This window comes from Trichoplusia ni, chromosome 1, assembly GCF_003590095.1.
Source record: "Trichoplusia ni isolate ovarian cell line Hi5 chromosome 1, tn1, whole genome shotgun sequence".
NCBI classification, from domain to species: Eukaryota; Metazoa; Arthropoda; class Insecta; order Lepidoptera; family Noctuidae; genus Trichoplusia; species Trichoplusia ni.
The window spans coordinates 7,088,462-7,105,288 of NC_039478.1; the positions used below are offsets into that span (position 1 = coordinate 7,088,462).

Consider the following 16,827-nt stretch of genomic DNA (forward strand, 5'->3'; position numbering starts at 1 on the left):
GTTAATTTTCGAACAGATCTCCTAAAATTTTTATACTGCGAGTGGTGTACAAATGCAGTTTTTGACTACATAACATAATACCTATATTTATTTATTGAATATACTGAATAAAGTTATTGATTGGTGAAGAGACAGGTGTAAGAAGATACACTTGGCTAAAAAGACTAGTGCTCGCGTTGTATTAATGTATTGTGACATTTGTTAGTTGTCAAAGTCAGTCGCTACTCGCTGTCATTATTCTTTTCATTCCTCTTGAATGGATTTTGTTTAGATCTTGTCTTATTTCAAAGGCTCACGATTATAATAAAGCAATTTAGGCTTCTGAGAGAGTATTAATTGTTCCAAAATGTTACGCAGTCTCGTAGAATATTACGCTGAGCATGAGCAATATAGATGCGGTTATTGCAAGAGGCCAGACACTAATTATAGTTATGGTAAGTTTACAAACATTTTTTGGTTAATTAAATTGTTTATAAAGGTATATTAAGTCTTTACGTTGATGCAGGTTTGTGGGCTCATGCTATGACTGTGTCTGATTATCAAGATTTAATTGATAGAGGATGGAGAAGATCAGGAAAATATTGTTATAAACCCACTATGGACGTAACTTGCTGTCCCATGTACACAATACGGTTTGTATACTTATTGCAGATCTAATTAGTGCTTTGTTCTTACCTTTTTTATGGTAAAACCTTCTGATTTTGTTCTTAGTATAATTTGCTATTTTTTAGTGTGCTTACTAAGACCATTTCATCATTATCGGTGTAATATTTTTTCATCACATTATTCATGTTTTCACATATCATTGATGTTTTAACTGCAAATATGACTCATGATTACAATAGAAAATTAGCCAAAATTAACTGATTTTAGCATGCTTGTGGTCACTAATTATAACATTGTATATCTAGTTGCCGAGCCTTACAGTTCAAAACTTCAAAGTCTCAAAAAAAAGTATTGAAGAGGGTCAACAAATATTTGCTTGGTGAAGAACTATTGCAGCCCGCAACGGGGGCTGGGGCACGGAAGATGTCCACTTGCAGCAGTGGCAGTGATGTCTTAGGCGAGGGGTTTGATGAAGGTGGAGAGCAGTTCATAGAAACTTTAAGAGAACACCAAGATATTAATATAGATGTGGTTAAAAATAGTGAACTCTTGGATAACCCATCTGGCGAAGGAGTTGGAGGTAAACAATGATTTATTTATTCTTGTAAGTTCCTGTAGCTTGGCAAAAATACTCTGTTATAAATTGGCAGAAACCAAATTAATGGTATGGTATCTGATGATTCTCTTATAACGATTAGCACAGATTGTTGTTTTAGAAACTGCTTTAAAGTTCTATTTGTAATTTGCAGTTATTCTTTGAAAAATACCTTAACATATTGTAAGAGCATGTTGTTGCGCATAACAATATGTCATATGGGTAATTAGTTATTGTAAAACATTTATCTTCATTCAATGTGACATATTATATTTTGATGTATTATCAGTATAGGTATTTCTTTTTTAATTAAAACTAGCAGTTTATGTTAAACAATTGCAAATGTTGTTCTAAATATGGTCATGCACATTAATAGTTATTACCTGTGTTTTGAATTTAATCTTCTGTTTACAGATAATGCTTCTCTCATTAATGATATGAAAAAGAACCAATCAGAAACTGAATTGAAACCTGAAGTCAAACATGTAAAAAAAGGTTTGTCCTATAATATTTTTTTTTTAAATAACCTATTTAATTTTACTGGGGTGTGTGTTGTAAAAGTATGTAGTATGTTTGTATGTAGTTTTGTAGTATGTGTTGTATTTCTAGTCAATGTTAAAGTGTCCTAAACTATTTTTATTAACCTACATATTATGGAAACAATCCAATGCCAAATTGAAAAAAACCTGATACCTATATTGAGAATTTTAGATTTTTAACCAACTTTATTCTTATCTCTAGTGGACCGACCTCCAATATAGCAATGTACTTGAAGTTATCTGCTTTAAGATAAAAAAAATATCATGTTTGAGAGTTCAATGGTTTGAATCTAGGTAGGTAATTTTTTTCAATCCCCAAGAACCTTTTAGGAGCCGTGTAGGGGCCATAAATAACTTTTAACTGTTGTCTATCTCTAAGTCCACACAAATCACATAAAACTAACCTGTTTCAGATCTAGGCCCGGACCCAAATAAGGCACCTTGTAAAAAGGCTAAACAATTGCGACGGGAGAGGAAGCTTGCGAAACTAAAAGAGAAGGGCATTGACGTCATCCCTGAGCCCAGTAAAAACAAAGAAAAACAAATCGAGGACATTATAAATGAATTGCCCAATGATGTCAAGCATAAACTTGAGGTTGAGTGTCTGTTTTTTGTACCTTACAAAGTAAAACAATTATTTGTAAAGAAAGACCCAAATATCTTATTGTTTGGAATCATAATAAAAACTTATACATATCAAAATGATAGAAAATGTCTTCTCAGATTTTAGCATCAGTAACAATATTATTACCATACATAAGAAGTAAAAGAGTATGATCTTATTTACAGATAAAGTTAGTAAGAACATCACCACCAAGCCCTGAATGGTTGGCAACAGCAAAGGAGACGCATGAAGTCTATGTCAAGTACCAAACAACAGTACACAATGATAAGCCGGACAAGTGTACTGAACCCAAGTTCAGGGATTTTCTTGTGCAGAGCCCTCTGTTGGTAAGTATGAGATACTATTATATGTATTGATATCGATATGTCAGTCAGGTTGATAGGTTTGATAGGTTTTATAAATTTTTGACTTTTTTATGGCAAGCTTAAAACATTGAAACCCTAAATGTCTAAAGTATTGTAAGCTACATATTTTTATTAGACAAAGGCGATTACAATATTATGTCCAAAACTGAAGACAAAAGTAGTAAGGTCTGGAATCTTTTTTGGACCCGTTACAAAGCCTTTCTTTGCGCAGGGTGGAGGTGTAGTCCAAACGCTTGGCTCACGAAAACAGAAGTGCCTATTTACTACCTTCTACCGTAGCTTATTAAAAACCTCTGAAATTCCCGTCGTACTTTTGATCATTAATGTTTTTCTCTTTCAGGAAGAGCATCGTGACAACGGTCCTCGCTCGGGCTACGGCTCCTTCCACCAGCAGTACTGGCTGGACGGCAAGCTGATCGCCGTTGGCGTCATTGACATCCTGCCCAAGTGTGTCTCGTCCGTCTACTTCTTCTACGATCCGCATTATATGAACCTCACCTTAGGAACTTATGGCGCTTTGAGGTGAGATTTCGTTTCATATGTTTTCTATTGACTTTGATCTATTACAGGGTAGGTTAATGAGGCAAGCCTTATCGCTTAGGGGTATGAAAAATAGATGTTTGCTGATTCTCAGACCTACTGAATACAGATATAAAATTTGGTAAAAATCGGTAAAGCCGTTTTATATATTGGAAGATAAGCTATGTTTTCCTATCACATAGTCTATCAATGAACCATTATTGCTTTGGTTAAATGATTAGTATTATTCACCTTTAAGATAGACCTACAGTTAATTAACTCCAAGTCGTTAGTTAATTTTACCTGCTCTTGCAATAAATTAAAGCATAGAAAAAAAATCAGTTAAATATTTATTATTATTAATTCTTTGATTCAGAAGACTGTACTAAAGCATCTAATTTTATTTCAGAGAGATCGAGTTCACGCGCCACTTACATTCAGTCTGCCCTCAAATCGAGTACTACTACATGGGCTTCTACATCCACTCCTGTCGCAAAATGAGGTACAAAGGGAGCTTCTATCCATCCGACCTCTTATGTCCAGAGACCTACAAATGGTTCCCACTACTGGACTGTATCCCAAAACTGGAGGCATCGCCTTACTCAAGACTAGATCCAGACGTCGACAGCGTTGACGAAAACTATCCTAAAGAGAGTGATTTGAATTATATACCGATGTGGGTGAATGGGGCTGTCATGTTGTATAAAGCATACAAGAGGCATTCGGCTGGCAAGAAGAATAGCAACAAGGCAAACGAACTGGAAGTGTACATGCGCCTCGTTGGTGGGAAGACGGCTAAGAGCTTGATATTAGTACGATAATCCAACGTAAAACTTAAATTAGAAAATTTGGTCTTATATGTATTAGTTTGTTTAAGAGTTACAGGGAGTGGTGATTATAGACACTAATTATACGAGTGGAGCCAACGAAGAACTTAGAAAAATATCAATTTTAAATGTTTGGGATTTTTTTATGACTAGGTAATGAGATACATACTCGTAGATGTGTGTACTTATCAAGAAATTGACAATTTGTAATGAAGTGTGCAAAGCTCCTTCAAGTAACTTATATAAAAGGACCCGAATTGAAAAGTTACTGTTTTTGACTCTATTTAAACCTTTATTAACTTGATGAAATTAAATTTCAATGGCTTTTATGATTTTAGATGGTGTGTTCAAAAATTTCTTCTTGAATGTTGTGCTACTATTTATTGTGTTACGTAAATAAGTATTTTGCCTGTTTCTTTGAAACTCTAGCTTTTAATATTACAAGTACAGATTGGTGTTGTTTCCCTTCTCCTTAACGAATAGTATTTAACAATAGGTAAGTCCGTGTTTTTTACCATTATTAATAAAACAATGACTAGTATACACTTCTCCAATTCCATTTTCTGTATGTTTGTTTGTGGCTCTTAAAATGACAAGTATTAAATAACATGTATATTTTTGTAGAAAATCCATTAAATAAATTCAATTTTAGTAGAGTTTAAACGTAAGTAAATCGGATTTTATTTCACTTTACACTTTTTTCTATTCCATACTGCAAAAAAATCAGGAATATTTTCAGTAAAACTTCTCGTCACACTAATAAACAAATATATAATGTTTTTGAATACATGCGAGCTTAGAAATTAGTAAATTGTAAATAATTGTTGCAGTATTTTTGTCTTCATATTATTATTGAACGCTCATAAGATGTGATGCATATAGACCACCTAAACGCCTAAATGTATGGCACTAAATAAGACTAGTGAGTTTTGTATTGGGTGCCGTTGAAACTCTGTAAAATAATGTGTTTGACTACCTTAATGCTTTTAACCCACCTAATAACAATCCGATGCTATGTTACGTTCTTGTGTACTTAATAGATAATTATATTTTTAAATAATAACTAGTCATTATAACTACTATTATGTAACTTTATTTTAGTTTATGTAATTTTGTTCTTCAGTATATATTATAAATATAATTTGAAGTTTTTTATTTTGTTGATCCTTGCTGAATTATAATGAGAATGATCTTACCGTTCTCGTGTTGTAGCACCGGCTCCGTAAGCAGCCGAATTTCGAAATTTTGTTTGATAATTAGACACCTACCCATTTATCGAACAAAATTTCGAAGTAAGTTCTAAATTAACGAATAAACCCACTCCAGAGTCAACTTAATCTAAAAAAAATTGCTTTCACAAGGACAGCAGGTGCGACAGCCAGCCTTCCAATATTAAGACGAAAAAGGTCTAATCAAGGAGTCCAGCTCAAATCGACTATGCACACCTAACGTCTTAAACAAAGGAAAAAAATAATGCACAAAAAGTGCATAATTTTATCACTGACGCTTAAAACATTAAAATAAACCCGGTGTGTTTTTAATTTGTATGAGTGTTCCAACTCCCACGGCTTAGAAACATTTACATACTTCTGCCTACTGCTACAATTAAAAACTTAAACTAAAAAAATAACAATTATATCTATATAAGTACTTAAAATTTTAATGTCTGTTTGTAACATTGAAAAAAATGTCTTTAACTACATGAATATGTAATAGCGTAGGCTACGTTTAGTTTAGAAAAGTTCTTCATGTTGTGAATACAATAAAAAAGCGAAATAAACTAGTTAACTCATTGTTTGTTAAATCAAGTATCGCATTTTAAGTTCTACGTGGACGAAGTCGCGGGTATAGCTACTAGTGAGTCGTGTGACGGGTATCTGGTTTATTTGACAGAATTTCTTTATCGTTCGTTATTAAGATAATTATGTGACTACTGTTTAATATTCTAATCTTTTGGCACCTGAAGTTGTTTGTTAATTATTAGGGCAATCAAAGGATTATAACGGCGTTAATGCCTCTTATTATGAGTATAACTAACAGATAGGTAACTTAGGTATTCGCTTGAAAATTCATTTGATATTAGTCTAAAGTCCACCTGAGTAGAGTAGTTAACTGTTTCTAAAATGGGCACTTGTTTTTAAAATAACGATTATTTTTTCTTTTAGACAATAACGTAGAAGGGAAAAATATCAACAGCTATAAATAGCTTTCATTTCGTGGTAGGCATATTTTTATAGTTGTAGAGCAGATTCTATGGAACTATAAATCTGATTGACTCGCTCGGACCAGTATACATTATAAAGAAACTTATAGGCCCTGGAGGCTAAACAACAGCTTTTAATAAAATACTTTCAATAAATAGAGGATGTAACTTAAAAAATGGTCCATCAGGTACCTTTAAATAATGTAAATATTATAAATGTACATTACATATTTGATCAATAAAATATGCGAAGATAAAATGCATCAACGATGGGGAAATGTATGGAAATGGTTGCTAGTGACGTCATTTGTCGGTAATAATTGTATCTACTAATATGTGACATCACACGAGGCTTGAACTTACGGCACTATCTTCAATATTTGTTTACGCGATTAAATCAAATTACATATCGGATATTTTTTGGAAATCTATAAGACCCGTCTAATTACGCAATTGTGGAAGTTGAACTACGCAGAACGCTGCTGCGGCGCCTATCCTTCAAAACTGCCGAAAGACTTTTTGGTACCTAATCCCTAACCTTCCCTTGGTAAAGCCTCCTGTTTTCTAAGCATATTACCTACTGCTTACATCATATTATAATTATTGTCCAACTAAACTTGTTTACCATCTACAACGCATTGAATTCTTGATTTTTACGTTTTCATCTTTTCTTGCTTATCTTAATACATTTTTACGTAAGCAGGATTTTTTCGCATGGACGTGTAATACTTCTCAAATGGTCCTTTTTTATTCCTGATGTCGAATAAATTTATACCGGGATCTTGCCCCGCATCCAGAACTGGTCTTGGTCTTGTACGGTAAGCTACACAAGTTAGTCATAAATACAATTGAAAAGAACCTTAGTGCAACAGAATAAAGGCTGTTATACCTATGGTTATCGTGCGTGTTATTGTGCCTATAAGAGTTCTGAGAGTTCACACGAGAATTTAAACAAAAAGTGTGCACACAACGTTGCAAATGACTTGAGAGCCATGGCTCGTTATTTAGATCGCTTTTGCCCTTTGGTTTATAAACAATGTTCCAATAAATGGAAAAAGAATAGAGCGATGCCTTCATAAATAGAATTTACTTTTTCCTCATTGCATTTAATCGGTTTCATTTAATAGGTAAGTAGGTAGGTACTTAGCCTATAATTCAACATAGGCATAGAACTTAATAATTAGTGCTTTCTTCAACAAGGAAAAGGTTTAAAAACAGATTTTTAAAATTAAAACTTATCTAAGAGGAAGAACTCTAAGAATTACATTTCGATTAAGTGATTCTGCTAAACACGTTTTATATTCATTCATTAGAACAATTAAACACGATCGAAAAAACGAGTGTATCTTAAGTTAACAATTAATGTTTTTGGTGCTATAATAACTACTAAAACAGACGAGTAAACTGGCTTAACTATACGGTTTTTTTTAGAGTCAAGGTTGAGGCAATGCACTGCACTTTATACAGCCGCGATAGTTACTAACGCAACAAAGAGGCTGGATTTAATGTACTAGCTAAGTCGCCACACCATAGACAGGTTTACAACCTATACTGTCTCATTAATTGTTCTATTAAACATTAACTATTTAACATACATTTTTCCTTTTATGCTAAGTGTAGATTAAAAGGACTACTTCGTTTTTAAATAGCGAATAAATTAAGGGATGAAAGAAGAATGTATATATATTTTCTTGTTGTTTTTAAGAAAATTGTTTCCAAGTTTATTATTGCCTGGGAGGAACCAGGTTTACTTACAAGATATGGTGCAACCGGTTTCAAATGGTTTTTTAGGTGTCATCCACATTGTATCAAATTAAATTGTTCTCTATTTCGCCGAAACTCCAGAAGCCGGATATGAAAACAAATAAAAAAAATAGCCATAAAGAATTTCTACACCAAAGAAACAAACCTAGATACCTACTAAATTCCAAACCTTTAACCACAGAACATTAGGTGTTTGACGTATGATGTAAAATTCAACAAAATAAGAGTAAGTAGTTGGAGCCTATATTTTGTTCGCACTATATAATATCTATCATAAAGCTGAAGACTTTGTTTAAAGCGCGTATCTCGGGAACTACTGGACCGATTAAAGAAAAGGCGGTGTTTAAAGACGAAGGCTATATAAAACGAGAGCAATAGCAAGTTAATATGTTACGAAAATGAGGAGACTAGCTTTGCGTGTTAAAATTATGTTAGAGAACCAGCTGTTTTATAACAACCTATATTTTGGAAGGAGTTATTTATGATGTCTATCCTTCTTAAGATAAATAAATAGTCGTTACTAGTATTTAATTTTGAACAAAGTTAAGCTCTACACCTCTCTTAAATTTTAGTTAATATTGTAAATATTACATTTTTGACATACAATATAATTATCGATAGATTTTTCCTTGACCTTATCTTCATAACCAAGCGGACGAATTCACGGGTAATAGCTAGTTAATATTTTGAAATAAAACAGTTGTTATAGGCAAGTTAGTAGGTATAATAGGATTGTACAAAATAGACTATTGTTATTGTCATAAGTAATTAATTAATATTGTTACATCTGTAAATCTGTTTCGTTTGTGACGTTGTAGCATGTGCCGAAGTTGAATGAACATTATTATTTATCATATTTTTTGTTCATATTTAGAGTCGGTAAACCCTCGAAATACTTACACGTAACTAATAGGCAGTATCTAGTAGATTTTGAAAACATCGGAACGAAATCAAACTCAATATCAAGTTTTTATATCTGGTAACAATATAGGCTTGTTACCGAGTAGTACCGAGTACAGCTTAATAATAAAAAACATCCATCCTTTAAAATCTTTTTATATCACCATAGTAAATCGAATTGTGCCAAGCGACTTCTTAAACCCTGTTACACGTTTCACGGAAACTGCACGGCGCAGAAAGGCTTCGCCTTGCCACAACATTGAAGAGGCGCTGGTGGGCCCTGAAAAGTATTTTCACGTGCAAGGAATTTATTTTTTCGTAATTAGCTTAATTTATTTCAGCCAGACTTCATTAACGGTAGCTCGAGCAAAGAGATATCAAATGGTTACCTATGTTAATGTGTTTCTTCTCATTTATAAAACTAGCTAACTGATAATTTCCCATTAACCATTTTACGTTCAAATCTAGGTCACTTATATAACATTTCAGAGTTAATTTAAGAGTCACGATACTAAAACTAGTTAAAACAATGATCAATTTGTTTTGCAAAGTTAGCTATTACTATGATTTATCTTCCTCGCCCTCTTTGTAATGGTCTATTGTGTTACTGATACTCAAACACAATAAACAGGTAGTTTAGTGCTTCTGAAGACCAATGTACTGTTAATTTAAATCAATAGATGATTAGGTGACCCAAATTAGCATTCTAATTAACATATTTATAGAGCTACTAATAATTGAAGCCCGTATTATTTATATTACAGCAAAAAGCTACTGACAACATTGAATATTTAACACTTGCCACTTAACATTGACTCTAGAAACCTAGACGGAAATTAGACGACTATAATTATTCAGTAAACGCAAATAAATCTGTCTCATTTTAATTTACTCCATTTGTTTAGCGGGTCATGTCTCAAGCATGTGAGGTAGGTGTCGCGATAGGATTCGAGTTACGACGCTAATGCCCATTGACAATCGGATGTTTTGAAGTGGCACGCGAGTTGCGAGGTGAGGCCTTGTCGAATGCAGTGTGCGGATCTAAAAGCAGGCGACGATTGTCGCTTGACGTAAAGGAAGGCAGTCGCAGAAAGACAGGCGCGCGCGCAGCCCGCTAGTGTACAATTCGCAACCTCCGTAGACGCGCGTGCGTAATCAGTGCGGCTGTTTAGTGTTCACTACATGTTACGTGCATAATACATCATCATGAAATTTCATATCAAATTATTTGGTAAGTTTTATGCAATGGTAAAATAAACAACGGTTTATTTTTGATATTTAATTGGTTCTTGAAGGTAACGATAGAACAATAAGGAGCAATTATAGGTAGTCGCTATTAGTATTTAATGCTATCGTGCATCTAAGGAAACTGATGAAAGAAAATATACAAATATTTGATTAAGTATAGTTTCCATCGTTTCGAACACAACCCTAAGTTAACATCATCATTCAGTTATTGTGATGAAGCGTAGTTTTATCCAATAGGTAAACGTGAGCGAGAGGTGTTGTTAAAAGTTAATAACTTTGTGGCCATCAGAGCTAGCCAACTTTTTGCTTCGTGAGGTCTATAAGACGTTTAGCTTCGGAATCTTTAGATCGATATTTATTTGTAAATCCATGCTTTCTGTACAACTTTAACACCGGTATGTTAAAGTTCGTAAACAGCCTTTAAGGAAATGAGAATTCCCTTATTTGTGAAACGTGAAGGACATCTAAAGGTACCTACTAATGAAAACCTTTAAATAAATGCCTTTAAAATTTGTAAAACAGTACAATTACAAACTATTTCGAGTCTCCTCTACTAGCTAATCAAAGGAAATGGCGGGAAACAGTTAATTAGTTTTGATAAGCAATTATCTGAGTTATACAATTACAGTAATTTAATAGTAAACCAACAACATAGGTACGTATTTCTTATTCATTTAGAACCTGCGTTATGACTTACGTTGAACTATTGTGCAGCTGAAAAAACATGTGAAAATACAGAGTTTATATTGAAACTAGGTACTATTTACACAAGTCTACCCGTGTCTAGAGTATTTTCATGTTTCATTTGTTTAAATCAGAATGTATTGTTACTTTTGTATAACATTACACTATTTACGCGGAACTTTTTACTATTTACATCTCGCGAAGGACAATGAAATGTGTTACGAGCTGACTTGAATCGAATTATATTAGTTTAAAGGAGGAACAATACTCCGCTCGTATATAAAACTATCCTGAAAAAAATGTTGTTATTCTATTAAGTGTTATGGTTAAAATCGTTAGATGAGACTGAAGATGCTGTAGACAGATTTAAAAAAAATAACTTAAGAGTAGTTAATAGAAGGTAATCTAAACCACGTCATGATCCGCCTATATCTTGCGCCTATATCTTGAGCGCGAGACAAATTAATTCTAATAAATATCATTGAAATAAGGGGAACAATCGCAGCACTTTTTAAAAGTAAATAAAAACAAGAGACCAGAGAGCCAGATTCGCCCACCCTTCACTACTTCCTATTTACTCTTATTGCGGAGACAAGAACGACATAAGGTGTATAAAAGGAAATTACACTATTAGAATATTTTATACGTATTTATGAAAATGTACAAATAATCTAACAAAAACTCCAGAAAACAATGCCAAATGCCAATGTCAAAGTACAAAAAAGATAGAGACACTTTTCTTTCATCCTTCAACAATGTGATGTTGAATATTATTTAAAGTAGATGCATTTCAGACATGCAGGTTCATCCTCTTTTCAAATATAAGTAAGCTCTAAGTTTAATACTCGGTAACTTCAAAACACAGTAATGGTTTGTTAAATGTAATAATTCTCATATTATTTTTATTTTATTTGCTGTTATTTCGTTACAATAACATAAAGCGCGGCTAATTCAATCATAGCGTGACATGTTTCGTTATTCTAATGGTCATAATACATTTGCTTGGCGTCGCACTTCGTAGTTTCATAATAAATTGGGTTTTTTACTTAGCTGAAAGTTACATAAATATTACGTTTAATTCAATTATAAAAATTAGAGTAAAAAGCAATGGTTTGTCAGTGGTAAAACAATGTTCTTAGTTAAAAGGTCTATGGATCCATAGGACATGGGGCATAGGAAAAGTTCTCAATAATATTGTTTCGTCATTTTATATTGCGCTTCCTAAATTAGATACAGTTAGGATCTATTAAACGTTTTAAAATCAACGAAATGAATTCATTGTTCTTTGGATATGAAATTTTGTTAATATTTGTGTTATTTATTAGTAAAATATTATAAACATCTAGAGTTTTCATTGACAACTCTATGTACTTTTCTTTGCCAATGCTGTGCCTTTATTTTCAACATGGGTTTTCCGGGGTCATCGCCGATCGTGCGTGGCGCGTGGCGTATCACTTGTGACATTCACAGCTGTTTATGTTTACAAAATTTGTCGGTCACATACATATGTTACAACATAGGTAAGTAAGTACATATAATTAGATATAGTTAGAGACGAATGAATACCTGCTGTATTGGAAATAATTGCCGATGACGGCATGTTTTTTTTTGTTGAGCTGATTGCAAAAAATAGTCAGACAGCAAGTTATTTATGAGAATCACTATCATGTGTAGATCAGACAAAGGGTTAGCTCATCGAAGAAGTTTTTATTCAACATCTTGTAACGTTGGTATAATTCGTAAAAAAAACTCGATGGATCTTTGATTGCCGATAAGTTTAAGTCATTAACCGGCTTAATTGAAATATCATAAAAGAAAAGGCCTTTGGCATAGATAAAGCAATTAGTGAAATTAAGTGAAAAATGAAGTCCAATTTTCCCAATTAAAATCAAGGGTTCAAAAAGTAGGAACGAAAAACCTATAATTTACGTAATGTAGGAAAAATATATGTAGAGTCGAAAGAGTCCAAGTTATAACTTTATTAGTCAAAGTGGGATGATAATTTAAATTATAAAATAAAGATTCGATTTTTGATCGTAAGAATGTTGTAATATCACGAAGATGTCAATAAATACTCGATCGATCGACAAATCAAAATACCTCCTGTCGAAAAGAGAGAGTTAAATACCAAAACAAAACGAGTTATAACTTTTCTATGAAATAAAAAAAATATGGCCAAAGTGAATGGCACGAATATGATTAATGTTTGCGCGTTACAAACATCGTTATAACAGCTTTATTCGCAGAAAACTTATGTTTTACTGAACACACAATTACATACGCTCTTTGTGTTCATTCAGTATTGATGATGGACATGCCCTTGACGGTACCGGCTAAAAATGCATGGTTCCGTTTCGACGTGGTTCAGCGAGCTCTACTTTTTTATGAGATTGGAGAAAAACAAGCAAAACTCTTGGCGTAAAACACCCGTGAAATTTTCATTTTTTTTCTAATCGATGGCAAATTAAAAAAGCGATGTTGTGTTAAAAAAAATGGTTCACGGATCTTCAAAAATGATTGTTACTCATTGTAACTTAACGCCGAGGCCGCGAGGGTGCTAAAGTGTTGGTGTTAAGGCATAATTTTGTAGTATAGCAGGCACTAGGGGTAGACTAGACTTGCTTTGTATTTTTAAAGGTCGCCATGTAAAAGTTTTTCCTGTTGTTCCATTCAATTAAATGAAATTATGTAAATAATCACAATATTTAATTAATGTTGATAATTTAAGTATCTAACTAACTAGAAACGTCTGCACGAGAGATGTAATAAGTCTATGTTAAGACGTTTATTACATTTCAATAAACACAAGGAATCCGAATAAATATTTTCAGTTATGTATATAAATATTTCCTATAGCGATTTTTTTAAACGTAAATTCAAACCCTCAAATTCTCCCTAAAAGGAATCAGAGGATTACAACAAAACCCACTGCAAGTCTCTACTTTAAAATCAAAGACTCATATCTATAATATCATGATGTATTTCAAATAAAAATTACCTTAACACAGGACACGGCGTCTGATTTATTATCTACCTATAAGGTAGTGACAGTTTTTTAATATAGGGCAGAGGCCTTTTCTGTGAAGGTTAGTACATAAACAAGGAAATACAATTACCGTCAGCTGCGAGAGGGCTATTACGCACCTCTATTGGTTTATTCAAGAAAAATCTTGACTAACTTTTCCAAATGAGTCCATATTTCAAATCACATATTTTTTGTTCACAATACTTAGCTTAGACCTTGTTAAATACGAATACTGGAAATTGAATAAGAATACTAAAAATTAAATTGCGCGTCATGATGTAAGGATGTAGCTCGTAAGTGCAATGACCGATTCTGCGAAGATTCAATTTTGCATTTCGAACTGCAAACCACAGAGTGAATCATAAACCTTCTTAATTTAAGTAGGCTGCACCGTTAGCGTGTGTGCCTGTAACAAGTCGGAGTGTTTAATCACTTGAAAGTTTGTGTTCGATATCTGTCATTTGTTATCGATAAGCGACCGTTACTCAGATCAGTAGGAGCTTTAGAAACGAATTAGTTAGCTTATGATCACGATTTCAATCGATATTCTCGCTTAAAATGAAACGAGGTCTTAAAAAAAGGTTTCGAGCAATGATATGAACTATCTGTCTCTCTAAGGACACAATTAAATTCCGTTAACAGTATTATTATTATTAGGTTAAAATGCGAGGAATTTTATTACCATACTACCTATTATAAATAATATTAATTTAAACATTCGTATCTACATCTAAATGAGCATAAATTAAACATTAAATATTATATCGCCAGAAATTAGACATGTTATGTTACACAATCGTATTGATTCATTCCGAATTGGTATTCATGTTTAGGTAGGTATTAATTTACATATAACTGCAGTATTTCATGAAAAATATGTTCTCAAAATTATTTTTGTTTAAATTATTGTAAGCGTTACTGTGTATCTCCGAATATTGGGTATTCTAAGGCTTTGTAGAGGGATCTTCGCTTTGGATTTAACAGTCGGTAAATGTACGAATTTAAGTATAAAAAATAAAGTGGATATGAAGTTTTACTGGAAAAACTTTGGTTTTTCCCAGCGCCCGGCATTTACATTAACATAATGCTGAACCAAAATTGAATCGTTATCGTAAAACAATGAACATCAAAGAATGATTAAAACAACTCCGTTGATAAGCCAGTCCATTCCAGCTACCGTCGGTCATTATATGAACAAGATCAAATCAATGATAAGTAGAAAAAAGTATCTGGTTTACTTTCAAAGACCTTGACCGCTTCTAAGCAACAGCGAGTGAAAGTAAAGGACCACTCTTTTTATTTTACTCCTAAGATTTAAAATCTCACTTCGGTCTAAGAAGTATTGTATCACTAAACTTGATTAATTAAAATACATTTGAGGCAGTACAGGCGGCTATCATTCGGGTTTTCCACCTATAAAAGTAATGTAATGCAGACAGTATGAAAAGTATTCGGAATGATAGTAATAAAGTGTTATGGGGGCAGGAACGGGATGGTCAGTGATTAGCGGACGACTGGCGCCTGGTGCGGGCGGCGCGGCAAAGCGGCGCCTGCCTACCCAGACTCTGCATTCTTGCACTTTCACCACTACACAGACATTCGGATTCTTCCAGAATGCATGCCATTCGAACCTAGCACACCTCACCGTTACGCAAATGATTGACGCTTAACGCTTCATCTTGCCTCCTCATTAAATACATTTGCGATTTCAAGCAGCTCGTTCAATACAAACATTTGCATTATCGTTAGTCAAAAGCTCATTTATTGGGGTCTTGACGCCATCACTAATACATGGACGTGTACATCTCATTTTAATGCATCCGCGGAGGTATCACTAGGCAAAACTTGAAACATGACTCTAAGAATGTTTAATGCTAAAGTTCGACTACAAACGGCAATTAAATTTATACATTAAGTATTCAACGAAGTGTTAAAATTGTTGGATTAAAATAATTGTTACAATTCGGTATCACGAAACCGTGCCGTGCTTTGTGGTGGTAGTCAGTATAACTACGGACTACAACACATCAATTAGGTAAACGACACGAGTTATTCATGGCGACACAATGAAAACACTAAATAACAATAGGCTCCTCACAACAATGAATTCACCCCGCCCCGAGCTACGTGTACCTGTGTATTATTCAAGAAATATGGCTAGGACTACTGAACATATGTAATTACAATGTTATCAAAACGTTGACAGACAATGTAGAAACGGCTGGCTAGATCTTTATTAACACTATATTTATCCCAACATTTATAAATTTATAAAAAAAAGAAAATGTAAAAATGTTACTATGAAATCGTAATACATAGTAAAAAAACTGCTCTCAAAAAAAACTGCAAACTGTAGTTTATAAAATGTAGTGTTTTAAAATTTTAGTTGCGAAATTAAGAAAACAGAATGATAACAATTATAATTTCGAACAAATTGGTCGGTATAACAAGAGATTTGCAACATGTCATTATCTTTTTTAATTCCTTTTTAGTACCGGTTTCGATTCTACACAGGTTCATAATGAACACTCAGTAAGTTTAATTGCCGGTAACGAATCAAGAATAATCAAATTAATGTGATTATAGTAACTTAATAATTAAAGTCGTTCTAAGGGGGTTCACCGGCGCATCTTTAAATTGTGGAAACGTGAAAGGGTACACGGAGTAAAGTTGCATCTCGCTCTTCCACAACTGCAGTAATATCTCGGAGGTGAAGGTAGTTCTGGTGACGTCATAATTATACAGGCAGAGTTAGTATTACGTCGACGTTTGGAGGTCATCAGGAATCGTCTCCAAAAAACACGAATCGATGTTAGCCTCTATCGAGTGAGGTTGTTTTGTTGTCATCACGCGGGGCTATTGAACGAGGCCACGGCCATAGAAAAAACACGGTATTTTGCAAGAGATTCTGATTAACGTTACTTGTT

The 16,827-nt window shown here is 33.5% G+C and overlaps 2 protein-coding genes across 2 annotated transcripts in view; both read left to right on the forward strand.

The window, feature by feature from the left end:
- Window positions 1-211: 211 nt before the first annotated feature.
- Window positions 212-5,164, forward strand: LOC113492486 (arginyl-tRNA--protein transferase 1). Its single transcript, XM_026869960.1, has 8 exons — window positions 212-434; window positions 506-632; window positions 912-1,186; window positions 1,616-1,696; window positions 2,154-2,335; window positions 2,530-2,691; window positions 3,071-3,252; window positions 3,659-5,164. The coding sequence occupies exons 1-8, from the start codon at window positions 347-349 to the stop codon at window positions 4,068-4,070; spliced, it is 1,509 nt and encodes a 502-aa protein (XP_026725761.1). The 5' UTR covers window positions 212-346; the 3' UTR covers window positions 4,071-5,164.
- Window positions 5,165-9,974: 4,810 nt separating this feature from the next.
- LOC113492480 (uncharacterized transporter slc-17.2-like) overlaps window positions 9,975-16,827 on the forward strand; it is a 31,174-nt gene continuing 24,321 nt past the window's right edge. Inside the window, exon 1 of the mRNA XM_026869949.1 lies at window positions 9,975-10,174. Coding sequence (XP_026725750.1) covers window positions 10,150-10,174 — 25 coding nt within the window. The 5' untranslated portion in view covers window positions 9,975-10,149. The remainder of the gene's footprint in view (window positions 10,175-16,827) is intronic.

Coding starts and splice junctions, on each gene's coding strand:
- LOC113492486 (XM_026869960.1), top strand. CDS start 347: ATGTTACGCAGTCTCGTAGAATATTACGCTGAGCATGAGCAATATAGA. Junction 1,697..2,153: donor AGTCAAACATGTAAAAAAAG/GTTTGTCCTATA, acceptor AACCTGTTTCAG/ATCTAGGCCCGGACCCAAAT. Junction 3,253..3,658: donor GGAACTTATGGCGCTTTGAG/GTGAGATTTCGT, acceptor ATTTTATTTCAG/AGAGATCGAGTTCACGCGCC.